This window comes from Dipodascopsis tothii, assembly GCF_038497935.1.
Source record: "Dipodascopsis tothii strain CBS 759.85 unplaced genomic scaffold V1510scaffold_4, whole genome shotgun sequence".
Classification (NCBI taxonomy): Eukaryota; Fungi; Ascomycota; class Lipomycetes; order Lipomycetales; family Lipomycetaceae; genus Neoaidaea; species Neoaidaea tothii.
In genome coordinates, this window is record NW_027117988.1 from 189,523 (window position 1) to 213,065 (window position 23,543).

Below are 23,543 nucleotides of genomic sequence, written 5' to 3' on the forward strand. Positions count from 1 at the left end.
ACTACGCCCGTGGCGCCGACTACGCCGATGCCGGCTACACTGGCACCACCGGCGCCACCGGCGCCGACGGCTACGCTGGCACCGACGGCAGCTATGCCGCCGGCACCAACTACGGTACCGCCTCGGCCAACTACGGCACCGAGGGCTACAACGCCAACGCTGGCGCCGACTACAACGGCAACAGCTACGGCACCGGTGCTGACTACTCCAACGACCATTCGCGTCTGCGCTCCGCTGGTACCGACATGACTGCTGTCGGCAACAGAGGCGACGGCGGCTACAACAGCGAGAAGGTCGGCGGCCGGCAGCTTGCCAACCGCAGCTCGTACAACTCGCAGATGGCCAAGGAGCCTCCGCGTCCGTTCGGCATGGGCAACCGCTGGCGTATCCACCTGATTGCCATGCTCGGCGAGTTTGTCGGAACGTTCATGTTCTTGTTCTTCGCGTTTGCGATCGCTCAGATCGCCAACGAAGACCCGAACCTGGCCTCGAACGGTTCGAACCCCGGCCAGCTGATCATGATCTCGCTTGGTTTCGGCTTCTCGCTCGCGACCAACGTGTTCGTGTTCTACCGTGTCTCGGGTGGTGCGTTCAACCCGTGTGTGTCGCTTGCCCTGTTCCTGATCGGCGCCATTTCCGCCGTCCGTTGTGCCCTGCTGTGCGTGACTCAGGTCATCGCCGGTATGTGCGCTGCTGCCGTCGTGTCGGTGCTGACGCCCGGACCGGTGCTGTTCTCCAACGCGCTCGGCAACGGCGTTTCGCGCTCGCGTGGTCTGTTCATCGAGATGTTCCTGACGGCCATGCTGGTCATTACCGTGCTCATGCTGGCTGCCGAGAAGCACCGCGCCACGTACATGGCGCCGCTCGGCATCGGTTTCTCGATCTTCATCGGTCACCTGGTCGGTGTGTACTACACCGGCGCCGGTATCAACCCTGCCCGTTCGTTCGGTCCGGCCATCGCCAACCGCTCGTTCCCGAACTACCACTGGATCTACTGGCTGGGTCCGATTCTCGGCACCTTCCTGGCCGTCGGTCTCTACAAGACGCTCAAGTACCTGCAGTACGAGACTGCCAACCCGGACCAGGACTCGGACGGCACTGCTCTGCTGTACGATGACCCGAACGCGCCCGACGCCAGCCGCGGTCGCGGCACGGCCAACAACGAGTTTGAGACTCTGCAGGAGAACGAGAACGCTCACGCGGCCGCTGTTGCCTCGGGTATGAACACTGTGTAAAGGGAGTCTTTAGGTAGACAATGAATATTATGACAAATTGTACAACTGTACACCCGGAGGCCTGCGGTTATATGGCCTCCGGCGGTTATATGGCGGCTATATGGGTCTAGCGGTTGCTTGTAGGGTGCGTTGGGCGGCTGTATGCACGCCGGCGGCTCCGCCAAAGGGTGCGCGGCTATATGCCTGCCTGTGGCTGTGTGGGCCTCGGCGGCAATACGCCACAGCGGCTATATGCCGCTATACCATGAGCATCTTGATGAAGCGCCACACAGACTTGCGCGACACGCGCTTCTCGTTGCGCTCGCGCTCGACCGCAGTCTCGGCTTCGTACTGGTCCATCTCGCGGCGACCGAGGTCCAGGTCCATGTGCTCGAGCGGCACGATCTTGGTCTGCCGCCAGTACTTGTAGCTCAAGAAACACAGCAAAAAGAACACGAGCGAGACGTAGGACGAGAACAGGTACTGCCACTCGAACTGGATGAAGATCGTCATGTCGTTGAAGACGACCATGAGCAGGCAGCCAACGAGTCCAAAGTACGCCGTGTATGGCTGGAACGGCGACCGGTACGGATACGACGGCGCGTCGCGCTGCACAATGTCGGTGCGCAGGCGCAGCCCGTGGTAGAACCGGATGTACGACAAGCAGATGCCGGCCCACACGAGCGTGCCCGGAACCGACGTCAGCCGGCGGATCCAGTAGTAGATCTTGATGGCGTTCGAGTTCGGAAACAGCGCCAAGAACGCAGACATGCCAATCGTGAACGTAAAGATGAGCGCCACGTACGGCACGCCGTCCCGCGTGCACCGCCGAAACACCCGGAAGAACTTGCCCTGCACCGCCAGCGCGTACAGCGTGCGCGACGACGCATACAGGTACGAGTTTCCGGCCGACCACGCGCAAAACACAAACCAGCACACCACCACAGCGGCTCCCACGCAGAGGCCCGCCTCCTGCAGTGCGATGATCCACGGCGACGCGGTCGCGCCCGAGAAACCAAGCCAGGTGACCGTGCCGACGTTGCAGTTGCCGACCGACGCCGTCGAGTACGACCACGACACGTCCCGCGACGAAAACGTCTTCCACGGCGTGTAGAACGACGGCAGCGACGAGTTGCCGGCGTACATGTTGAGTCCGACGGCGAACGCCGAAAGCATGTAGAGAATGAAAATGCGCCAGAAGATCTGCTTGGTGGCCGACGGCAGCGACCGCCGGGGGTGTTTGGCTTCGCCGGCCGTCAGCGCGACCAGCTCGGTGCCCGAAAACGAGTAGACGGACTGGGTGACCACCGTCCAGATCATCAGCAGCCGCCCGGTCGCACCCGAGATCTTGTGTGTGGCCGTCACGTAGAACGCCGGCCGGAACGGGCCGTAGTCCGGGTCGACGCCCGAGTCCCAGTACGTGAAGTTGACCGGGAAGATCGTCGTCTTGCCGGCCTCGGACGGGAGCCGGCTGCGGTTGACGACAAACATGAACACGATAAGCCCGAACACAAGGACGAGCTTGATGTAGCCAAACGCGTACTCGATCTCGCCGTAGACCCGGACCTTGAACGAGTTGATCAGGATGATGACGAACAGAAACGACACGCCCAGCACGGCCGGGTCGATGTTCCACGGATTGAACGGCTGGAAGTACGTGAGCAGGATCGAGGCCGAGATGACCTGGGTCGGCACGGCGATGGCGAGCGAGAACCAGTAGCAAAAGCCGAGCGCAAAGCCGAGCGCGTCGTCCACGAAGCGAGAGCCGAACGCCGAGATGCCGCCGGCGATGGGGATGAGCGCCACCATCTCGCCGAAGCTGACGAGGACCGAGTAGACAATGGCGCCCGTGAGCGCAAAGCCGATCAGCAGACCCAGCGGCCCGGCGCTGGCCAGCGTCTTGCCGATGCCGATGAAGAGGCCGTTGCCGAGCACGCCGCAGACAGCGATCATCTGGATGTGCCGGCGGCGCAGCGTCCGGTGCAGGTCGCTGTACGGCTCGCTGTCGTCGAAATCGCGGCCCCACGGCCGGCCGAGGACCCGGCCGGACTTGCGCCAGACCGAGCGGCTGTAGTCGGACTCGGCCGTCATCGGCCGGTCGAACGCGGACGCGCCGTCGATGTCGCTCGGCAGGCGCGGCCGCGACGGCCGCCGCGTGTACGTGCCGCCCTCGCCGTAGCGCAGCTGCAGGTTCGACGAGTTCTCGGACGCATTGTTGGGGTAGCTGTCGTCCTCGCCCCAGTACCAGTCCGCGTCGCGGTCCACGGGCTCGAGCGTGACGTCGGCGGTCTTTTTGCGGCCAAAGAGCCGGCGCCGACGGCCGGAGCTCGACCCGTGCCGCTTGCGCGGCCGGTGGGGGACGCCGCCGGCGGCATCGTCAATGATGTGCGCGCCTCCGGTGCCGGATGCCGCATCGTCTATAATGAACGTCGACGCGAGCGAGTTGGCCGACCGGTACGGCGTCAGCGGCCCTGCAAAGTACGGCGGCAGTGCGTTGGCGAACGCCGGGTCGGCGTCGGCTGGCGGCAACGAGGCATCGGTCGTAGTGCGCGCAAACGGCGGTGCGTCGTACGTTGTCGTCGTCGGCGCGCGGCCCAAGATAGCCGCCGTCGACGGGAACAGCGACGGCGACGCACGCGAGTTGAGCGAGTCGCCTGAGTCGGGCGAGAACGACGACAGGCTCTTGGTGGCCGATTCGAACGACTTGCCGGGCACGACCGTGTGCGAAGTGTCGTAGGCCGCGCCGTCCAGCGACGACAGTGTGTCTGTCAGCGCCGAGTCTGGCCGGCCAAAGGTCTCGGGATAGGCCGACCGCAGGTCGACCGCCGGTCCGGCGTCGTAGTCGTCAATGTTGAAGTCCTCCGAAAGGGCGTCGTCGGCCGCGTACAGCGGCGTGTAAGGCTGAGCGAGCGACACCGTCGCCGGCTGACTGTCCAGCGTCGGAAACAGCCGCGCGACGGGGTCGTTGGCGGGGTCAGGCGGCGGGTTGCTCATTTCATCGCACTCGGACTTGCAGGCGGGGAAGCTGGCCACAGTCTGTGGACGGCCAGTAGCGCGCGCGGACACGCGCACCGGTCAGGGCAAGTGCTGCACGCTCGCGGCGGGTGCGGGCAGCCGTCAATACGCGCAGGGGCCGCGCGGAGGAGTGTTTGGTCGGCGTCGCAAGACCCTGGGGGCGACGCAAAAGTCGTTAGTCGGACAGCTGTCCAGTGGAAAGCTTCGAGAGCGCGTGCGGCGCCGCGTGGCGGTCGTTCGGGGCCGAATCTATCGCTGCAGAGCACTGGCGGGCGCTGGGCAGCCTGAGGTCTCGCTTGAACGTGTGCGAACTGCGGTTCGTGCGCTTGGTTGCGGAGTTGTTGTATCAATTGACTATCGCGGAAACGTGCCCTAACCACGGACACCACTAAAGCGACCACTGCCCGAGCCGGCGGTGCACCAACAATTCGCGTCCGCACAGCGGTGTTGCCAAGTCGCGCCTGAGTCAGGGTCTGCGTGGCGCGTCGGATACGGCCGCGGCGTCCACTAGATCTGACAGGTATCCGGTCTGCGGACATGCGGACGCATGGAGGTAGAGTGGTCTGCGCGCACGTCATTTTAGCCACTGTTACTCCCAACACCACTGCCCCCCTGAGCTTTACATGACAGTCCGCAGGCGGCAAGGAGGCGCGCCTCTTGCTGCGCCGCTGCGCGCGCGCGCCGGCCGCGCCTACGCGCTCATGCGGGTATGCTGCGGCTAGCTCGACACGGGCGCCGGCAAAGTTCGCTGCCGGCGCCCCCACGCCAGACACCGTACGCGTACGAGCCGATAAAGGGGCCGGACGCGGACCGGGGAGGGTAACGGGGCTAGGGTGTGCTAGCGCACTCTGCGCAATACATACGCAAACGGACAAGCTTTGACTATCATTGGGAGCTTGGCCGAGTGGTCTATGGCGTCAGATTTAGGTCTCACGCCCTTAAATCTCTGATATCTTCGGATGCGCGAGTTCGAATCTCGTGGCTCTCAATTTTTGTTGTTTTTGGCCGCGACAGCGCACCCGTCGGACCGGTCGGCCCGCGGGTGTACGCGACACAGACGCGGAGTCGGCAGCAGTCCTGTGGCTGTGCAGACCTCGGCTCGTGCGGCTCGGCTCAGCAGTGTGACTGAGGCGCAGTCCGGTCCGGTCGTCTGACGCCATTATGACTGCACCTGGGCGTGCCCAGATCACTCCCTTATGACAGACCAAACGCCCTGGCGCGCGATCGGCCTGTTCGCCGGCGTGTAGACAGGCCGCGGGTGCATGGCGGCAGCCTGCGGGATGCAGCCAAGCCTCGAGTCCGCGCCCGCCTAATAATAGACCTGCGCGCTGTGATCCGCGCAGCCGCCGTCAACAGTCGACGACACGACACGAGGCTAGGCTGTGCTGGTCTAGTGACCTGCATATTGCTTCCTGCGTGTTGCGGGTAAGGTGACTGGCGCGTGTCGTGCGTTAGGCACACACTGCGTGAGGCGCATGCGGCCGCGCGTCTGCTCCACGGCATCCGGTGACCCCGGCAACCGGGGACGGCCAAGGACGTGCGGCGCGTCGCCCGATAGCCCGGCGGTTTCTCTTTAGCAACAGGGGCGTCGGCGTTATAAAAGGCCGTCGCCGCCGATGTAAACGGCAACAGATCACCATGCGTTCTCCGATCCTGGCTATTGCTGCTCTAGCTCTGCAGCTGGCGTCTGTCCTTGCGGCGGGAGACTGTGACACGGTAGGTAGCCACAAGAGTGCTCTGACGCCAGGACATATGCTCCGACCTCGGTGTGGCAGGCTCGGCCGTCCAGTCCGCCGTCAGTGCGCTCACGAGCGCAGCCGTTGCCGGCGCCAGCACGGTTGCCGGTGTGGCAACCTCGGTTGCTCACTCGGTGGCGAGCGCGGCCGTCAGCGACTACAGCACGTGGGCACAAGAGTCTACTTGGGCTCAGGAGTCGACGTGGGCTCAGGAGTCCACCTGGGCTAAGGAGTCCACCTGGGCGCAAGAGTCTACATGGGCGAAGGAGTCCACATGGGCGCAGGAGTCTACCTGGGCAAAGGAGTCCACATGGGCGCAGGAGTCCACCTGGGCGCAAGAGTCGACCTGGGCCCAGCAGTCTACCTGGGCTCAGGAGTCCACCTGGGCGCAGGCTTCGACCCTGGGCCAGCAGCCGGCATCCTCCGCGGCCGCGTCGCAGCAGTCGTCGCCGACCACGTCCGTGTCGGCGACGGCCACGGGATCGGCTGTCTCGTCTACGGCGACTGACACCACACTCAAGTCGTCGGCCCGCGCCAGCTCGTCGTCTACGGACGCATCCACTGACTCGGCCGATGCGACCGAGACCGCGACTGCGTCGTCGTCGGTTGCGACGAGCACCAGCTCCTCAGCCGCAGCCCCCGCTGGAGGTCGTGGCGCTCTGTTCGGTCTTGTAGCCGTTCTCGTGGCTGCCGGAGTGCTTGCCTAGGCCGTGTAATGAAAGTACCTTGTCTCGCTATGAACCGGCGACTTGCGTGTTGCGGGTCGTGTGCCCACCGTTGCGACAGACGGTAACACGAGCACACACCCGTCGGTTGTTCCGGCTCTAGACGCGCTGCATTCGGCAACGTAAGCGACTCTACCCGAGCAGCGCGTTTTGAGGGGTACTCTGCCCCGCGGACTGAGTCCAGGTAGGCGGGTCGCGTCACGAGAGGTCACGGGTCACGGACCTGCCAGCGGTCCCCCACAGCCTCCATCCGTCCAGTGGCCGCCAGCCTGTTCAGGTGCTGGACCACGCCGCGCTCGGCCCGCGGCCACACCGCCGGATTGACCTCCTTGTAGAGCACGGCGACGATGGCGGCCGCGTCGACCGGGCCGCTTGTCCCCAGATCACGCGTGACCGCCACTATCTGGTCTTCGCGGTCAAGGCGGTGCTTGATGTACTCAGCCACCTTAGCTCGCGGGTCTCGGACCACAGGGCCGTGTGCCGGGTATAGCTCGCCCACCTGCCATGTCGAGCCCGCGAGCCGGTCGCGGACCAGCCCCAGCGTGGTCATGTAGCTGTGCAAGTCCTCAAACACAGATGATCCGGCGCCGAGGATCGTGTCACCCGTAAACAGCGCGCCGCCAGCGCCGTCAGCAAAGTGGAACATGCAGTGGTCAGCTGTGTGGCCAGGCGTGTGCCACGCCGTCAAAACGCCACCGTCGACGTCGAAGGTGGCCATGTCGGCGATCGGCCGGATATCGGACGCCCAAGCATGCTCGGCGTCGTGATCGTCTGGAAACTTCCACAGCGCCGCGCGCGGAAACAGCCGTCGCACAAAGTCGACACCAAGCACATGGTCCTTGTGCCAATGCGTCAGCAGCACGTCCGAGACGTCGACGTCGTTCGACGCGACGTGTTCTGCCAGCACAGTTTCGTACTCGGGCACACCCTGGCCGGTATCGATAAGCACGCGACGGCGGCCGCGACCGACCAGATACGTGTTGGTGCCCTGGAGCGTGAACGGGCCCGGATTGCAGCCAAGCACACGCGTGACGGCGGCCGAAATGGCCGAGACCCGGGGAATGACGTCGGAAGCCATGCGGAGAGGGTTTGGGCCGGCGGGAGAAATGGGCCGCACGGAATGTTTCAGGGCTGGGGATGGGCGCGCAACAGCATAGCCGCGCACGGCCGGCGACGCAGGCAGGCCACAGATAGGAAAAATAGATAGATTACACAACGCGGCCAGACGATCAAAATTTCAGCAGACTTTTAAAGAGGTTTAAAAATCAGTGTTATCCTAGCGACAGAACGCAAGACAATCAAAATAAACTACACACATGATGCTTTTGAGTCTACTCCTTGGTCTCGTCCTCAGCCCCAGCATCCTTCTTCTCAGGCTCCTTGTCGGCTAAAGTCAGCGGCGGAAGGGGGGGCACTCACCAGTCTCGTCCAGGTCGCTCGTCCAGAGCGTAAGGTTGTCCCGCAGGAGCTGCATGATAAGGGTCGAGTCGCGGTACGACTCCTCGGAGAGAGAGTCGAGCTCGGCGATAGCATCGTCAAAGGCCTGCTTGGCGAGGTGGCAGGCACGGTCGGGCGAATTCAGGATCTCGTAGTAGAACACCGAGAAGTTGAGGGCCAGGCCGAGGCGGATAGGGTGTGTCGGGGTCAGGTCGGTCTGCGCAATGTCGGTGGCCGACTTGTAGGCATCGAGCGCGGCCGCGGCCGCCTCCTTGCGCTTGTCGCCAGAGGCGAACTCGGCGAGGTAGCGGTGGTAGTCGCCCTTCATCTTGTAGTAAAAGACCTTGGACTCGCCGTTGCCAGCGCGCGGGATAAGGAACTCGGCCAGGACGGCGAGCACGTCGCCGCAGACACCCTCAAGCTCCTGCTCGATCTTGGAGCGGTACTCCTTGATCTGGGCGACGTGGGCGTCCGACTTCTTAGCCTCCTCCTTCTGCTCGATCGACGAGATAATGCGCCAGCTGGCACGACGCGTGCCGATCACGTTCTTGTACGCGACGGAGAGCAGGTTGCGCTCGTCGACGGAGAGCTCCTCGCCGAGCTTGGCCACGTCCTGTGGGGGTTAGCGCCTGCGGCGTACGCCGCCTACCTTCATGTACGTGACCATTTCTATTGTTAGAAAAGCCTGGAAGTCGGACACTTACCATCGTAGCGCTCGGCCTGCTCACACAGCCGGGCCAGGAAGGTCTTGGTTTCTCTCTGCGCGGTCAGCTTGTTCTCTGCAGCGGCGCGACCGCGGGGGGGAAGAGGCGTCGCTATCGCAGGGCAGCGGCTGCCGCGCCAATTGCAGCCGTGGCTGCAGCTGCGCCAGCGCGACAGCGTCAGCGCCCTGGAGTGCACGCCCGCCCTCCAGGGAGCGACGCGTGTGCAACAGCAGCCGACGGCGGACAGCAGCAGCCACACGGTGCCGGCGACGGACTCGGAAGGCGGATGGCCAGCTAGCAGTTGCTGACCGATGGTAAACAAACAATGCCGCAATTCTGGCCACGTCGCCAGCACGAAGCCATCAACGGCCGCGATCGCCCGGGAACGGATGGGTTACCTCAGAGGACATGTCGGAGATTCGAGCTGGAAAGCGTAGATGATAAAGCTTTGACAGAAGATCGGTCGAGAAATGGAAAGAATTTGATGTCAAGAAAAGGAGGAGTAGCAGGAATTCCAGGAGATGGTGGAGGATGATGTGGTGGATAAGCAGTGACACCAGACCGGAAATGAGGGTAAGCCCAGGGCGGCCACTAGACGGGCCACTAGCTGGTGGGCGGCCAGTGGATGCGGGGCGGCCAGTGGACGCCCGAGGCCACATCAGTCCACTGGCGCAGAGGCCGGGCCGTGGCACTTCTGCGACGTCCGCTGCTGCCAGGGGCGCCTCCGTAGGGGTAATTGCGGCGAGCGCAGGGGCTGCGGCCTGCTGTGCCGCCGAACGCGTGACTAGGTCCGGGACCGAGTCCGCCAGGGGGTGCGCAGGATCCGACAGCGAACGTGCCAAAATGCGGACTGAGTCCGCTGGGACCCGGACCGGGTCCGCCAGGAACGTGACCCGATCAGGGCTTGGATCGGCGGCCCAATCTGCGCCACGGTCCACCACCCGGTCCGCGACCCGATCAGCGCTGCGGTCCGGCGCGCGGTCCACAGCCCGTTCCGCGCGCGTCGCGAGCGACTCCGTTGACGCGACCGCGTCCACGCGTGCGTCCGCGACCCCCGCGGCGCCTGCGGCACCCGTGCCCCCCGCGCCTGCCATGGCACGGTCGCCCGCGTAGGCAGCCACAGCCGCGCATGCCGTCACAGCAGCCACAGTCGCGCTTGCCAAGGCGGCGGCCGCGGCCGTGGCTGTCGGCATCGCTGGTCCTCCGCGATCGCGGCCGCGGCGGCGGCGGTCGCGCCGCTTGCGTTGGAGGTCATAGACAAACAGGACCAGCTGGACTGCGTACGGCCGCGTGTCGCGGGCCGCGGGCTGCCGGCGTGGCCCCCGCCGCGGGCCCCGTGCCAACGCACGTGCTGGCGCGCGGGTGGGTACGCCGGGAGCGCTGGCCGTGCGGGCCAACACGCGTGCTGCCAGGTCCGCGGACCGGGTCCGCAAATCCACCAGGGTGTGCGGCGCGGACCCGGTCACGGGTAGCAGTGCGCTGTCCGGACCTGCCCCCCACGCCGGGCCGGCACCACCCACTGCCGGCGGCGGCCACCAGCGCGGCCGACGGCCGCAGTGCCGGCACCGCCAGCGACGGGCGCGGTCTGCAGCCGCTGCCAGCAGAGCAGCTGTGGCGCCGGTCGCTGCAGCCAGCGCGCCGGCCGCCGCCGCCAGGGCCAAGGCGCCGGCCGCGACTGCTAGCCGACGGACGAACTGACGCCACGTCAAGCCACTAGCGACAAAGTGGCCGGCCAGCGCCAGCACACCAGCCGCCAGGGGCAGTGCGGCCGCCGGCAGGGTGATCGTCACCTGGCCGTCCATTGCCAACGCGCACAGGCCGGGGTTACCCGAGACTGGCGCTAATGCACGTTTGTGCGCGTCGTGTTACCCGCGTGGCGGTGCTAGCCGAGATGCCAGCAACCGTGGCTGGGCGCGAATCGGTGGCCGGTGCGGGACCGTTATCGTCAGCATGCGGCGGCGCGAGTTCGTGGGCGGGCTCGGGCGACAGACGGGCGCTGGGCGGCGGCGTCCGAGGAAGATGCAATTCTCTATGCGTACACTATAGTCCGAGCCGGGCTCAGGCCGGGATCCGGGGCTCCGTCGTGTGCGGTCCACGGAGGATTTGTAAACGTATTTATCGTCGGCGCCGCCGCGTCCTCGGCCCCGGCACCGGCCGCCGGGGGCCGCTGCAGGCCGCCGGCGACGTGCGTCCGCAGCCTGCACCACTAGCCCACGGCCTGCGACTCAAACGGCCGTCCTAACGCCGTTAAGCAGCCAGGTGTCGCAGCCGGCCGGGCGGCGGCCTAGCCGCGCCCCACGTGCGTGGTGGTAGTCCGGCGCACGCGGCGCACGGCGTGCGGACGATCCTGCGTCCGACCGTGTGCGTGGTCGCCGTCGCGCGAGCCGCCGTCGCGGAGCGCGCGCTCGCGCCGGCGCTCGTGCCGAAGACGCCGCTCGAGCTCGAGCTCGGCCAGCTCCCGCTCGCGCCGGTGGGCACGGGCGACCAGCTCGTCGCGGCCGAGGTGGCGCAGCTCGCGCTCGATCAGCGCGCGCTCACGCGCGAGTAGCTCGCGCTCACGTTGGCGCTGGCGCTCGTGGCGCTCGTGTCGTTCGTGCCGTTCGTGTTTCTCACGCCTCTCGTGGTCGTCGCGGTGCTTGCTGCTGCTGTGCCGCGGACAGAGCTCGTGCCCGTCGCAGCAGATGTGCGTGTGCCGCTTGTCGTCGTCGTGATGCCGATGCCGATGCCGGGCCGGCTCGGTTTCATGGCGGTGGCTGCGCCGGTGCTCGCCCGGCCGGACCTCGCGGATGTCGCGCACAACGTGCTCGGTCACGATCTCGCGCCGGTGCTTGCGGTGCTTGCGGTGATGGCCATCGCGCTCGACAATCTCGATCGTCTTGTGCCGGCCGTGCGGGCCGGGCCGACTGCGCTCGGCTACGACAGTCTCGTGGCCGTCGCGGTCGATGATTTCGACCGCAGGGACGTGGTCCGTTGTTATGTCGATGGTGTCGTGGCCGTGCGAGTCGCGCTCAACCACTCTGACGGTCTCGCCGTGGCCGTGTTTGACGACCTGGACGGTTTCGTGGCCGTGGCTGTCGTGCTCGACGATCTCGACCGGCCGGCCGTGATCGGTGACGACCTCTATGGTCTCGTGGTGGTCGTGGTCGTGGTGATCGTGGTCGTGGTGGTCGTGGTGATCGTGGTCGTGGTGGTCGTGGCTGTGGGACGTGTGGTGTTCAATAACCTCGACGGTCTCGTGGCCGTGGCTGTCGCGCTCAATTATCTCAATCGGGCCGTCCGCGACAACTTCGACGGTCCCGTGGCCGTGATGACCGTGGTCCCTTCCGTGCTCGTGATGCTTATGGTGGTCGTGGTGGTCGTGATGGTCGTGGGCCTCGCGCTCAATGATCTCGACCGGACGGCCATGGTCCGTCACGATCTCGACTGTCTCGCGGCTGCGGCTGCGGCTGCGGCTGCGGCTGCGGCTGCGTTCGAGAATTTCCACAGGCCGCCCATGATCTGTGACGATCTCAATGGTCTCGTGGTGGCCGTGGTCGTGGCCGTGGCCGCGGTCGAGAACTTCGACAGTCTCGTGACCGTGGCCGTCGTTCTCGACGATCTCCACCGGCCGGCCGTGGTCGGTCACGATCTCGACAGTCTCGTGGCCGTGGTGGTGGTGGCCGTGGTGGTCACGCTCACTGCGCTCAACGACCTCCACCGTCTCGTGGCCGTGGTGGGCGTGGCCTTCGTGCTCAATGATCTCCACTGGCCGACCGTGTTCGGTCACAATTTCGATGCTGCGGTCACGGTGGCTGTGCCGGCTGTGGTCGCGCGCGTGGCTGTGCGCGCGGCTGTGCCGGCTGCTGTGATCGCGGCTGCCTCGATGGTGGCTGTGATCACGGCTGTGATCGTGATCACGATGGTCGATTATCTCCACCGGGCGGCCGTGCTCAGTCACAATTTCAACTGTTTCGTGATCGTGGCCGTGGTGGCCGTGGTGGCCGTGGCCGTGCAGGCGGCCCTCGACCACCTCGACCGGGCGGCCGTGGTCGGTCACGACTGTGATTGGGTCGTGGTGGCCGCCGTCGTCCAGCACAACCGGCCGACCGTGCTCGGGAATTAGGATCTCGCGCACGCCGTGGCCGTGGCCTGCCGGCTCGGTGATGATCTCGCGCACCGCCACGCCGCTGTGCACACGGCTGTGCCGGCTGTGGCGACTGCTGCGGCTGCTGCGGCTGTGCCGGCGGCTCTCGGGGACGACGATCTCGCGGACGTGGTCGTGGGCCACGATCTCGACCGGGCCGTCATGACCCTCTTCGGCCACGACGGCCAGCTCGCTCGGCACGCGGCGGTGGCCGAGCGCGGGGTCGTGGCCGTGGCGCTCGAGCACCTCGGCGATGATCTCGCGGACGGCATGGCGCGTGGCTGAGTCTGTGACCGGGCTCGCCCGGCCCAGCACGTCCGCAATGGCCGCGCGCACGGCGTTGATCTCGGGATCGTGTGCGCGCGAGGGCGCCGTGTCGTAGCTGTCGTCCGACACCGCCAGCCCCGCGAACCGGTGCTCGAGATCGGCCGAGTCGCGGCCATGGTGGTGGCCGGCGTGCGGCATTTCGAGCACCGAGTGCCGCGACCGCGACCGCGAGTGCCGGCTCGACGCGGCGTACTCGGCTGCATTCGCCGCGTGCACGGCGTGCACGGCGGCCTCGGACAGCCGACGGCGGTGCCGGGACGAGTGCGACGAGTGCCGTGAGTGCCGCGACTCAAACACGTACTCGGCCGCGTGTTCGGCCGCGTGTTCGACCGCGTGCTCGACAGCGCGCTCGAGGTCCGGCAGGATGCCGCCGCGCACCATCCGCGGATCGCACTCGGCCGTGTGCACATGTTTCGTCGGGTCGTACGTCACGCGGACATCGGGTGCGGTCGCAAACTGGCCGGGGCCGTCCAGGGAGATGGTCAGAACCGAGCGCCGTTCGGGCCGCTTGCTGTCGCCGTGCCGTCGCCGCCGGTTGTCTAGGATCCGCACGTGGACTGTCATGGGTCTGCGCCCGCGGACGGCTGCGATGGGGCCTGCTGCGTGAACGCGATGCGCCCTCGGATGGCCTGCCTCGACGGCGGTCGACTGGGTTACACCGAGCCCATCGCGCCGAGTCGTGGCGCCGTCAGCGGCGGCCCAGCCCCCTGTGGTCTGCGTGCTTGTGCGGCGACTAGCTCGTTGCAGCCGTGGGCCGCGAACCTGCGGCCCAGCCTCCTCCCCTCCGCTTGCGCCAGCCGCTTGACGGCAGCGCGTTCCGCAGCGTACGCTGAGCGCCGGAGGGCGCAACGGCGCAACGGCGCAACGGCACGCACGGCTCGGCCAGATGGAAGGCGATCGCCGAGGACTGGTGCGGCGCGGGCGGCGGCCAGCGGCGGGCGCCAGGCCAAGGCCGGCGCAAGGGGATCTGCGTGTCGCCGCACGCGATGCGGCGCGGCGCGCGCTGTCACGTGATACGGAAGTCCCGGCGCTCGCGGGTACCACCGACGCCGGGTACCATCTCCGGCCTGCCCGCAAGCACCCCACAACGCGCCGCGGGCTGCGGCCGGCCACCGACGGCAACTCCGTCGCGGGTCCCCGGGCGCGCTCGACCCGCGTCCACCGGCGCCTTGCCCGCAGCCAGGTGTCGGCGGAGTTGCCGCCAGAGGCTCGTATGCTGCGCGGTCTCCGCCCGCGACTGCGAGGTAGCTGCCGCGAGCAGGCCTCCCGCCGCAGCCGCAACGCGCCTTGACGCCTCCTGGCGCAGATCGCGGCCGCCGTGACGTAGGCAATCTGGCGCCCTGCTCTCCTGCGGCCGCCCCTGCGCGCCGCGTCACGAGTCCGGACGCAAGGCATTGTCAGGACTCGGTCCACGGACTCGGTCCCTGGGCGCCAAGGCACTAGCGCCCAGGAGGTGTGCGGGACATGCCCGGCAAGTAGCATGTGGCAGTACAGTGGCGTGCCGCGTGGCCGGACCCATGGGTGTTGCGCCGGCTGCGTGGAGCGCCGCACAACTACTTCCCAGACTGCACTGGTGCGTCTCACCAGCGTACGAGCTACGCACGAGCTGCTCACGCGAGGCCCTCCCGGTCTGACGCGGGTCTGTGGCGTCCAGCACCATATCCCGTCGCCAGTCGCCGGCGACCGCTCGCTAGGCGCAGCGGTCCCCGCGCCCCTGGGGCCGCGCAGTTATAATTAGCAGTGGTACCTCGTACCGCGGCCGTGGCTAGCGCGATGCGGTCTTCGAGCGCGCACGGCGGCGCACAAGGTGCCGAGTTGTTTCCCGATTTGGACTAGTCTATTACTCCCGCCATGAAATGCCCGTGAGTCTCCAGGCGTGCGGCGTCCGCTAATGCAAACCTTATGTGGCCTTCCAAGATCGGATGGCCTGTTACCGGGTTCGGAAGGCGCCGCGGGGTCCATATTACTCGCTCAGGGCATATTCCTTGGGATCGGCGCAAACGGCGGTCGCCCGGTCGTATAAGAAGATCGAGCCCGGGGCCAGCGCCGGGTATCGACCATATCGCGACCAGAAGCTGGCATGGGCTTTCCAGAACTCCAGCACCGCCGGAGGTTGCCTCAGCGCCTGATGCTGTCGTCGAGCACGGCCACCCGCGCCGTGTTCGTGGCCATGATCGTCGTCACGACCGTGGTCGTGTTTGCGCTCGCGTCTGAGACCGCCGGGTCGCTGCGGAGCGTCGTGCGGCCGCTGTCGTTCGGCCGTAAGACCGGTGGCCGGCCCGCGCAGCCGCTCGCGCTCGGCGCCGCCGCGGCCAACGCCCCCGGCCCCGAGTGCGCGGACCCATACGTCCAAGACGGCTTCCTCCACACAACCAGCAACGTCCGTGACACACGGTGGCTGCCGCTGTACCTGGACGACCGGTACGCCGAGCCCCCGGCGAACGCACAGTACCCGCCCGCGCGCAACGGCGATGCCGTCGTCGAGCCCACATTCTCCACCGCGCCACCGCCGCCGGCCGTGCTCGGCCGCGCGCCGCGCAACTGGCTCCGCGACGCCGCAAACTACCACTTCATGCTTCAGGACGTGGCCAACCACGCCAACCGCGGCGCTGGCACCGCGCGCACGCTGTCCGAGACGGACCGGCGGCTGACGCGCGACTTGCATTGGCTCCACAACCGCCGGCTGCTCGTGCTCGGCGACTCGGTCGACCGGTTCATGATCCAGTTCATCTGCGAGGAGTTTGGCTCGACGTCGCGCGAGGCCAAGTCCGAGGCCGGCACCGACCGCATCGGCGGCAAGCATACGTCCGCGTACTGCCACATTCCCACGCTCAACTTCACCGTCGCCCACTGGCACGTCGCCGGCATGTACACGCTACACCCGGACTGGTGGTGGCTTCCGCACATGGACACCGTCGCGTTCGAGGAGCGCTGGCCCAAGTTCTTCGAGCCGTTCCGGGACCGCGTGGCCGGCCTCGACGGCCGCAACCCGGACCTAATCCTGTTCCAGTCCGGGCTCTGGGACGAGCGCATGTTCCGTGAGAGCGCCATCTCCAAGCTGGACTTGCCGCGTGCCGAGGCCGTCGAGACCGCACTCGGCCGCGAGGGCCGCCCGCTGACGTGGGACGAGACGACGTTCTTCAAGGCGCGCATGGCCAAGTTCATCGACCTCATCCGCGACAACTTTCCGGCAGTGCCGGTGATGTACCGCTCGCTGACGACCCGGCGCGAGGCGGGCAAGGCCGACCTGCCGACGATCGGCATGGACCGCGTGTCGCGGCACCTGGCCGCGCAGAACGGCATCAAGGTCTTTGAGTGGGCGTCGCTCGTGCGCGGCCACTCGACTGAGTACCTCGACTACCTGCACATGGGCCGCGGCTCGTCGTCGTACCTGTGGGGCCAGATGGTGCTGCACTATCTCTTCTCCGCCGCTGGTGGCGTGCAAGTCGAGGGCCAGGTCGTGCGCTGGCCGGAGCCCGAGCCGCGGCAGTATGTGGTCGAGGGCCAAGGTGCACTCAACGTGCCGTCGCTGGATGAGATCCGCGCGCACACGGCCGCGGCCGTGCCCGACGGCGCCTGGCAGGGCTGCCGGGCTAAAAATTAGACTGCTTGTATATGCTACATGACTATTTTACAGAACCCCCGACCAGAACTCGCTGTCCTTGCGGACGACCTTAGACGGCCCGGTACCGTCAAAGAGCTCGCTGCGGAGCCGCTGGAACGAATTCTGGGAACCGTCGTCACTGGCGAAAGGCGGCGCGGCTGCGACGTCGGCCGGCAGCGCCGGCGCCGGCACCGGGGCGAGCGGCTCAGCCAGCACAGAGCGGACGACGCGCGCAAAGTCGGCGGCCCGCTGATGGAAGAGCGGCGTGGGTCGGCCGCAGGGCGCGACCGCGCGGACGACGTCCTCGACGGTGACCGGCTGCTGGCGCACGAGTAGGTTGAGCCCAGCCTGGGTGGCGACATAGGCTGGCGACTCGTCGGCCTGGCGAGCGATCTCGTCGCGTAGCGCCCAGAGCGCGTCCAGCAGCCGCAGCTGCAGCGGCGTCGTCAGCTCGAACTTGGCAGCGACGCGCTCGCGGCGGTCGGCCTGCGCCGCGTCCGACGGGTGCTCGTACGTCTGCAGAGCGTACTTGCGCGCCTCCTCGAGTGCGTTTGTGAGGGACGGCGCGCCACGCGTGGCCAGGACCTCGTTCTTGAGCCGCTCAAAGAGCTCAAACAGATAGTGTGTGTCGCCTTGGGCGTAATGCAGCATGGGTCCGGTCAGCGGCCGCCGCCGCCAGTCCACCATCTGGTACTTTTTCGAGGCCTTGAAGCCAACGTAGCGCTCGAGCAGAAACGCCAGCGAGTTTTTCTCGAGCTCGAGCTCGCGCGACAGGAAGTACGTGTCGGCCATGCCGACCACGTACAGCCCCAGGTCGCGCTGCAGCCACTGGATGTCCATCCGCCCACCGTGGAAGATCTTGAGCACGGCCGGGTCCGTGAACACGTCGTTGAGCACGTGCAACTTGCCGTGCAGGGCCAGCGGGTCCACCACAAAGTCGCGCTCACGAGTCGAGACCTGCATCAGACAGACCAGGCCGTAGTACGTGCGCAGGTCGTGGTGCTCGAGATCGATCGCGATCTCGGTCGCGGCCCGAAGCACCGCGTGCATCTCGGCCAGGCCCGCGTCCGTGTCGACCCACGTCACCGGTGCCGGCAGCGGCACCGCTGCGCGCACCATGGCCGGCTTGTACAGGTACGCCGGCGGCTGGTACTCGCTGATTTCGCGCTCGTACGGGTTGCGGTATCGCAGGTGCGTCGTGCCGTCCGCCTGCGGCACCGACTCGAGCACGAGCGCCTCGGCCAGCGGCACCGTCGCGTGCGGCTTGGTCTGCAGAAGTGGCTTGAACACGGCCCCGCGCGATGTGTCTGGCCGGTCGGACCAGGCGTCCTGCACGCGCTCGATCTGGCCGCGACGGCCCTGATCCACGGGTGCGGCCGGCGCCGGCGCCGGCGCTGCCGGTGCCACCACCGGTGCCAGCACTCGCGCAATGTCCGCCAGCGGCCGCGACGCATTTCCCCGCCGCCGCTCGCGCGGCTTGTTGGACTCGACAAAGTCGTCCAGGTATGTGTCCTGCCGTTAGCCGATCCGCGCCCACCACTCACCGTCTTCTCAAACAGGTAGTCCAGCACCTCCGTCGCCGTCTTCCAGTTGTCCGCCAACTCGTCCACGCTCTCGATCGCGTCCGCGCCGCACACCGCGTCCGCGACCTTGTTTGTCAACGCCAGCAGCTGCCCTATACAACCGTCCACCGCCCGCCCGAAGTTGGCGTCGATGGACCGGTGGAACGCGGGGTCGGCCGCTGCCAGGCGTGCGGCCGCCCGCGTCATGCCCACGGCTGCGTTGAAAATCTCCTGCGATTGTGCATCCATGGTGTGTGGTGGACGATCCGGCAGAAAAAATTCGTGGGAGATTTTTCTGCGCTTGACCATCATCCGAGCCTGTCTTCATCTTCCACCACCACTGCCACCATGTCCGCCAGCTTTGCGCCCGAGTGCACCGACGTCAAGAAGGCCTACGACAACTGCTTCAACGAGTGGTACAGTGAAAGTGAGTAGTTCCCGGCGCGGCGCTGACGACAGAATTTCTGCGCGGAAAGAGTGTAAGTGGCCGTCGTGGCCGTGCTGATTCCAGATCACCAACGAATGCGAGGAGACCTGGGCCGCGTATGAGAGCTGCGTGAAGGTACGCTGACCATCGGTGGCGCTGACCCGTCTAGAAAGCTCTGGTCGACAAGGGCCTGGTCAAGGTCCTGGACGAAGCCCGTGCTGAGGCCCCGTTTGAGGACGGCGGCAAGTTCAAGGACGACGACAAGAAAGAGTCGTAGGCACGCCGAGCGCCGGCCGGACCGGTGCCCGGCGCTGTCGGCCGGCCCACGAACGACCGCTGGAGACACCAGCCCGGTCTCGCAAAACCCCCGTCTCGAAACGATCCGTTATCGAATGTATATATGAATCCTAACTCTCACTGAATCGCTCTCGGGGCCTGCTCGGAGCTTGGTCGAATCCTGTGCCAGCCAGACGGGCTGGTGCTGCGGCGAACTGTTGTGCCCGCGGCTGCCGAACATTCGTCGCCTTCGTTCCTCGCACTAATCGCCTGACGAAACTGCACGCCAGCTCGAGTGCCAGAGTCCATGCCCGAGTGAGAGTGCCAGAAGCAGTACGAGGTCACCATGGCAGCCCAGTAGAAGGCTAGACGACGGCGATGCGGCCAGTTAGCGCGGTAGCCGCCGGACTTGACAGCCGTTTAGCCCGTGTGGCCACCGATCACTGCTACCAAACAGCACCCCGCTGATCAGGGTCCCCAACAACGCTAGAAACCACTACGGCGTATCAAACATTTTGAAACACACAAGGACTCCAGGCATAAACGGCTGCTGTCATTGGCTGCCGTTGCATCTCTTGTGTAACATGGCGCCGCAGAACTGCCGCGTTCGGACGTCCGCTACGCGGCTTCGCGGAGCTCTCAGAGCCGCGGTCGAGAGAAGCAAGCTGGGACGTTCGCGGGCCCGAACCGCGAACACGGCCTTAGCAGCTAGCTAGCTCTGGGATGTTACTGAAGGGCGTCTGGTGTAGTTGGTTATCACATTCCCTTAGCATGGGAGAGGTCTCCGGTTCGATTCCGGCGTCGTCCACTTTTTGCTGGATCGTGGAATGCTCGTTCTATGCCGTGCGATACCACGGTACGACGCTAGCTGCATGTCGTGCGGCTAGACCGACGATTGTGAACATACGAGCGTGTACGCGTGCCACTTGTAAGCAACAGCGAACACAGCTGAGCCCTGGTAGAAGGGCAGCTGTCCTCAGCTACTCTTTACTACTACAACAGATCCGTCGCTGGTATGGCAGGACTGTTGCTCACGGATCAAAAAAACTTGGACGACGCCGGAATCGAACCGGAGACCTCTCCCATGCTAAGGGAATGTGATAACCAACTACACCAGACGCCCTGTTAGTATGGAAGGACGCGCATGCCAAAGTCAGCTCGCCGGCGGGTGTCGCGTAAATGACAAAAAATGGACGACGCCGGAATCGAACCGGAGACCTCTCCCATGCTAAGGGAATGTGATAACCAACTACACCAGACGCCCTAATTCTGAAAGAGCCAGCGCGCATGCGGCACGTACTTGGCGCGCGCGGCGGACGGACGGTGAACATATAGTTACCCGGCGTGATTCCGCTTACCCGGCAGCATAACTGTCGCGCGTCCCCCGATCCACCAATTGCGTCCGGCCGCCGCCCGCGCCGGCTAATCGTGGCCGACCTCTCACGATTCAGCTTTTCGAATCCTTTTTTCACGAAGTTTTGTTGCAGATTTTTGTACTCAACACCACCATCAGTAATCACCATGTCTGACTCTGAGGAAGCTCCCAAGATCGGTTTCATCACCGGTAAGAAAAGATGTGGACGGCATGGCGCGCGAGGCGGGCAATGCGGCCGGCCGGCGGGGCGGGTCTGCTCGGGCGGAGTGTGCAATTGGCAGTGGCCGACTGCCACGGTGGCCGGCGCGTTGCCGACGGGCGCATGTCGCTGCGGCTGCGCCGCAGCGTCGGCCACGGCGGCCCCGGCCCGGCCGAGCCCGTCAGCGGCGCCAGGGCGCAGGGCGCAGTGATCAGACGCTAACGAAGCAGCGGCCTTTGACCCTCGGTAAGCAGGACGGCGACAGCACGGCACGGTCTCTCCCGGCGCGATCACGCCTGCAGCGGCTGGCTGTGCGAGTCCCGGCGCGTCTCCCGGCCGGCACTGACCCCCAGGTTCCCGAACATCAACCAGACCAAGCACTGCTGGCACAACTTTGTCGACTACCACCGGTGCATCACTGCCAAGGGCGAGGACTTCGCTCCCTGCAAGCAGTTCCAGATCGCCTACAAGTCGATCTGCCCGAACCCGTGGGTCGAGAAGTGGAACGAGCAAGTTGGTAAGTGGCCCGCACGCGGACGAGCTGACCGGCGCAGAGAACGGCAACTTCCCTGCCAAGTTCTAAACGCATGTGCATGGCGCAGTGACCGTCGACGGGCGACGCCGCCCCGCCGCGGCCGTGTATTAGTCTGTACTTGTTAATGAAACAATCATCAAAGTCTTGCGCACGCGCCGTAGTCTGCGCAGCCGCGTTTCTATGGCCGTAGCCGGCGCGCGGGCCCGCCGGCCGCTACGGCAGTCGCTGCGGCGCGCGGTGGCGCCCACCGGCAGCCACTGCGGCCACTGGCGCGGCGGCGACGGCCGTTATCCGCAACGGTCGGGCCACGTGCTCCCACGACCGGCGCCGCCAGGCCCTTCTGGCGCCGTCCGGCGGACGTCCGCGGGCCGCGTCGGGGGCCCGCATGGCGCCCCGGCACGTCCGGCCGCGGCCGCGGGGCGACGGCAGTGCCGCAGGGGCGCGGGCGTGCCGCGGCGGGCCGTGACTTGCCACGGCGTGGCCGGCGGTCTCTGCGGAGATAAAAGTTGCACCACCGACTCGCACCTCTCCACAAACCCCAGCGGACGGCATCGGTCGCCGCACAACCACACAGAGACCCAGGGCGGGCCAATTGCGATGGACCCCGTCGTGCGATCGATGATCGCGCGCGAGGGCCGCGAGAAGCAGCGTGAGTGGCGGCGGCGCCGGCGCAGGCGGCGGAAAAATTTTGCACACGAGGCCCACGCGGACAGCACTGACGGACAGGATACTCGGCCAGCGGCGCGCGTCTGGTCGCCGGCGTCGTCGCGCTCAACGAGGACAAGACTCGGGTGCTGGTGGTGACGTCGACGGCGCGCAAGGACCGGTACGTCTTCCCCAAGGGCGGCTACGAGACGGACGAGCCGACGCCGCAGGACGCCGCGCTGCGCGAGGCGTGGGAGGAGGCCGGTGTGATCGGCACCATCACGGGCGGCCTGGGCGTGATCGAGGACTCGCGCCCGGCCAAGACGTTCCAGGCGGCGGGCGGCCGGGTGCCGCCCAAGGCCGAGTACCACTTCTTCGAGGTGGCCGTATCGCGGCTCGAGGACCGGTTCCCCGAGTGCGATCGGCGCACGCGGGCGTGGGTCACCTTTGCCGAGGCTACGGGCGGGCTCATCGACCGGCCGGAGCTGATCGAGGCGCTGAAGCGGTCGTCGATCCGCCGCTGAGCGCCGGACGCGGCTTGTAAAGAATAGTGTAAAAGATATTAATGCAGACTCCAAACACCAGACTGTATCATACAAAATGCTATTTTAGACCTCGATCGGCGGCCGCTCCGTGCGCAGCCCAGCCAGGCTGCGCCGGGGGACGAGCGCGTCGAGCCCGGACGAGCTGTAGTCGTCGATGACGATGCTGGGCGACGCGTTGCCGTCCTCGAGCACGTTGGCGTCGAGCAGCACGCGGCCGTTGCCGGTGGACGAGCGCGAGAGCGACGAGCTGGCGCTGTCCGCGCTGGCGGTGCTGTCTGCGGGCGAGAGCGCGGCGGCGGCCGTGTCCAGCGACAATTTGGGCGCGGCCAGCTCCGACAGCTTGGTCAGGAGCTCGTGCGCGGGCACGCCCGTGTCTGTGTTGGGCGACGCCTCGAGCTGCGACTCCCAGCCAACCGGCGGCGACGGCGGCGGAGAGATGAAGAAGAGCTTGCCCTTGTCGGGCAGCTGCAGGTGCTCCACGTCGCCGGTCACGTACGCGCCCTGCTCGTTGTAGAGCTGCGTGTGCTCGCCGAAGAAGATGCGCATGACGTGCTCGTCGTCGGACGCGAGTCCGTCCAGCTCCATGCGCACACGGACGGCATCCTGCACGGACTGGAAGACGGCGACGACGCGGCCGAACGACTTGAGCGGGCCCCAGTGTACCAGCGGCGAGACGTCGTCGACGGCCTCACGCAGCACCGTCAGGCCCTCGGGCGAGAAGTCCGTCACGTTGGTGAGCACGAGCGTGTTGGTGAGCTCTATCTGCGGCGCGTTGATGTTGTCGAAGTTCAAGCTGCCCGGCGAGGGCGAGCGCGATCCGCTCTTCATGGCGTGTGACGACCGGTGGCAGCAGTGGCTGCGGCTGTGGACGTAAGGCGGGTACGGCTGGCTGTCGGTGGCCACAGACTCGGTGGCTGCTGGCAGGTATTGGCAGTGTCGGCGCTGATGGCGCTTGAAGGGGGCTGCTCCAGTGACTGGCGGTCTTTGCTATCCCCGGGCGGGCGGTCGGTTTCGTCCTCAACGTCTGCTTGGCAAGTCTCGGTCTGCAGCGAATGGCAGGTCGGCCGTTGATTTATATTTCGGTAGATCTGGTC

General features: G+C 66.4%; 12 protein-coding genes and 4 non-coding genes across 16 annotated transcripts; 8 read left to right on the forward strand and 8 right to left on the reverse strand.

The window, feature by feature from the left end:
- Window positions 1–67: 67 nt before the first annotated feature.
- On the forward strand, window positions 68–1,285 carry V1510DRAFT_411351 (aquaporin-2). The gene has a single exon (XM_066932877.1). The coding sequence runs from the start codon at window positions 246–248 to the stop codon at window positions 1,233–1,235; it is 990 nt and encodes a 329-aa protein (XP_066790899.1). The 5' UTR covers window positions 68–245; the 3' UTR covers window positions 1,236–1,285.
- A 187-nt stretch (window positions 1,286–1,472) lies between these two features.
- V1510DRAFT_360567 (amino acid permease/ SLC12A domain-containing protein) lies at window positions 1,473–3,305 on the reverse strand (the record flags this gene model as incomplete). Its single annotated transcript, XM_066931024.1, has 1 exon — window positions 1,473–3,305. One exon carries the CDS (start codon window positions 3,303–3,305, stop codon window positions 1,473–1,475), a length of 1,833 nt encoding a protein of 610 aa, XP_066790900.1.
- Window positions 3,306–5,119: 1,814 nt separating this feature from the next.
- Window positions 5,120–5,217, forward strand: V1510DRAFT_t22. The gene has a single exon. It is a non-coding gene; the product is annotated as a tRNA-Leu (tRNA).
- Window positions 5,218–6,126: 909 nt separating this feature from the next.
- V1510DRAFT_360445 (uncharacterized protein) lies at window positions 6,127–6,672 on the forward strand (the record flags this gene model as incomplete). The annotated part of the gene is made up of 1 exon (XM_066931019.1): window positions 6,127–6,672. A coding segment is annotated over one exon (546 nt), but the record flags the coding sequence as incomplete, so codon positions are not given.
- Window positions 6,632–7,880, reverse strand: V1510DRAFT_411356 (beta-lactamase-like protein). The gene has a single exon (XM_066932878.1). It carries the CDS (start codon window positions 7,766–7,768, stop codon window positions 6,899–6,901), a length of 870 nt encoding a protein of 289 aa, XP_066790902.1. The 5' UTR covers window positions 7,769–7,880; the 3' UTR covers window positions 6,632–6,898.
- On the reverse strand, window positions 7,881–9,321 carry V1510DRAFT_411358 (14-3-3 domain-containing protein). Its single transcript, XM_066932879.1, has 5 exons — window positions 9,230–9,321; window positions 8,832–8,886; window positions 8,777–8,796; window positions 8,110–8,740; window positions 7,881–8,077 (listed from the first exon to the last, which is right to left on the reverse strand). Exons 1-5 carry the CDS (start codon window positions 9,239–9,241, stop codon window positions 8,022–8,024), a joined length of 774 nt encoding a protein of 257 aa, XP_066790903.1. The 5' UTR covers window positions 9,242–9,321; the 3' UTR covers window positions 7,881–8,021.
- Window positions 9,322–11,015: 1,694 nt separating this feature from the next.
- On the reverse strand, window positions 11,016–14,341 carry V1510DRAFT_440172 (uncharacterized protein; the record flags this gene model as incomplete). Its single annotated transcript, XM_066935607.1, has 2 exons — window positions 11,016–14,248; window positions 14,292–14,341. The coding sequence occupies 2 exons, from the start codon at window positions 14,339–14,341 to the stop codon at window positions 11,116–11,118; spliced, it is 3,183 nt and encodes a 1,060-aa protein (XP_066790904.1). The 3' UTR covers window positions 11,016–11,115.
- A 1,068-nt stretch (window positions 14,342–15,409) lies between these two features.
- Window positions 15,410–16,885, forward strand: V1510DRAFT_401222 (uncharacterized protein; the record flags this gene model as incomplete). Its single annotated transcript, XM_066932015.1, has 1 exon — window positions 15,410–16,885. One exon carries the CDS (start codon window positions 15,410–15,412, stop codon window positions 16,883–16,885), a length of 1,476 nt encoding a protein of 491 aa, XP_066790905.1.
- Window positions 16,886–17,179: 294 nt separating this feature from the next.
- On the reverse strand, window positions 17,180–18,696 carry V1510DRAFT_348076 (ribonuclease H-like domain-containing protein; the record flags this gene model as incomplete). Its single annotated transcript, XM_066930837.1, has 2 exons — window positions 17,180–18,397; window positions 18,430–18,696. Coding segments are annotated over 2 exons (1,485 nt in total), but the record flags the coding sequence as incomplete, so codon positions are not given.
- A 99-nt stretch (window positions 18,697–18,795) lies between these two features.
- Window positions 18,796–19,151, forward strand: V1510DRAFT_401224 (MDM35-like protein; the record flags this gene model as incomplete). Its single annotated transcript, XM_066932016.1, has 4 exons — window positions 18,796–18,874; window positions 18,907–18,926; window positions 18,959–19,009; window positions 19,044–19,151. 4 exons carry the CDS (start codon window positions 18,796–18,798, stop codon window positions 19,149–19,151), a joined length of 258 nt encoding a protein of 85 aa, XP_066790907.1.
- A 733-nt stretch (window positions 19,152–19,884) lies between these two features.
- On the forward strand, window positions 19,885–19,958 carry V1510DRAFT_t23. Its single transcript has one exon. It is a non-coding gene; the product is annotated as a tRNA-Ala (tRNA).
- A 241-nt stretch (window positions 19,959–20,199) lies between these two features.
- V1510DRAFT_t29 lies at window positions 20,200–20,273 on the reverse strand. Its single transcript has one exon. It is a non-coding gene; the product is annotated as a tRNA-Ala (tRNA).
- Window positions 20,274–20,340: 67 nt separating this feature from the next.
- Window positions 20,341–20,414, reverse strand: V1510DRAFT_t28. Its single transcript has one exon. It is a non-coding gene; the product is annotated as a tRNA-Ala (tRNA).
- Window positions 20,415–20,613: 199 nt separating this feature from the next.
- Window positions 20,614–21,401, forward strand: V1510DRAFT_411373 (cytochrome c oxidase, subunit VIb). The gene is made up of 4 exons (XM_066932880.1): window positions 20,614–20,714; window positions 20,955–20,970; window positions 21,078–21,241; window positions 21,279–21,401. The coding sequence occupies exons 1-4, from the start codon at window positions 20,672–20,674 to the stop codon at window positions 21,305–21,307; spliced, it is 252 nt and encodes an 83-aa protein (XP_066790908.1). The 5' UTR covers window positions 20,614–20,671; the 3' UTR covers window positions 21,308–21,401.
- Window positions 21,402–21,714: 313 nt separating this feature from the next.
- Window positions 21,715–22,505, forward strand: V1510DRAFT_411375 (NUDIX hydrolase domain-like protein). The gene is made up of 2 exons (XM_066932881.1): window positions 21,715–21,908; window positions 21,986–22,505. The coding sequence occupies exons 1-2, from the start codon at window positions 21,857–21,859 to the stop codon at window positions 22,426–22,428; spliced, it is 495 nt and encodes a 164-aa protein (XP_066790909.1). The 5' UTR covers window positions 21,715–21,856; the 3' UTR covers window positions 22,429–22,505.
- V1510DRAFT_411376 (Calcipressin-domain-containing protein) lies at window positions 22,453–23,510 on the reverse strand. Its single transcript, XM_066932882.1, has one exon. It carries the CDS (start codon window positions 23,275–23,277, stop codon window positions 22,513–22,515), a length of 765 nt encoding a protein of 254 aa, XP_066790910.1. The 5' UTR covers window positions 23,278–23,510; the 3' UTR covers window positions 22,453–22,512.
- Between the last annotated feature and the right edge of the window lie 33 nt (window positions 23,511–23,543).

Bases quoted from the DNA above. Each gene is read 5' to 3' on its own strand.
- V1510DRAFT_411376 (XM_066932882.1), bottom strand. From the start codon at position 23,277: ATGAAGAGCGGATCGCGCTCGCCCTCGCCGGGCAGCTTGAACTTCGAC.
- V1510DRAFT_411358 (XM_066932879.1), bottom strand. The intron at 8,797-8,831 runs GTAAGTGTCCGA...TTCTAACAATAG, and splicing joins GCAGGCCGAGCGCTACGATG to AAATGGTCACGTACATGAAG. The intron at 8,741-8,776 runs GTAGGCGGCGTA...TAACCCCCACAG, and splicing joins AAATGGTCACGTACATGAAG to GACGTGGCCAAGCTCGGCGA.
- V1510DRAFT_411356 (XM_066932878.1), bottom strand. From the start codon at position 7,768: ATGGCTTCCGACGTCATTCCCCGGGTCTCGGCCATTTCGGCCGCCGTC.
- V1510DRAFT_411373 (XM_066932880.1), top strand. From the start codon at position 20,672: ATGTCTGACTCTGAGGAAGCTCCCAAGATCGGTTTCATCACCG. The intron at 21,242-21,278 runs GTAAGTGGCCCG...TGACCGGCGCAG, and splicing joins GAAGTGGAACGAGCAAGTTG to AGAACGGCAACTTCCCTGCC.
- V1510DRAFT_411375 (XM_066932881.1), top strand. From the start codon at position 21,857: ATGGACCCCGTCGTGCGATCGATGATCGCGCGCGAGGGCCGCGAGAAG. The intron at 21,909-21,985 runs GTGAGTGGCGGC...ACTGACGGACAG, and splicing joins CGAGGGCCGCGAGAAGCAGC to GATACTCGGCCAGCGGCGCG.
- V1510DRAFT_411351 (XM_066932877.1), top strand. From the start codon at position 246: ATGACTGCTGTCGGCAACAGAGGCGACGGCGGCTACAACAGCGAGAAG.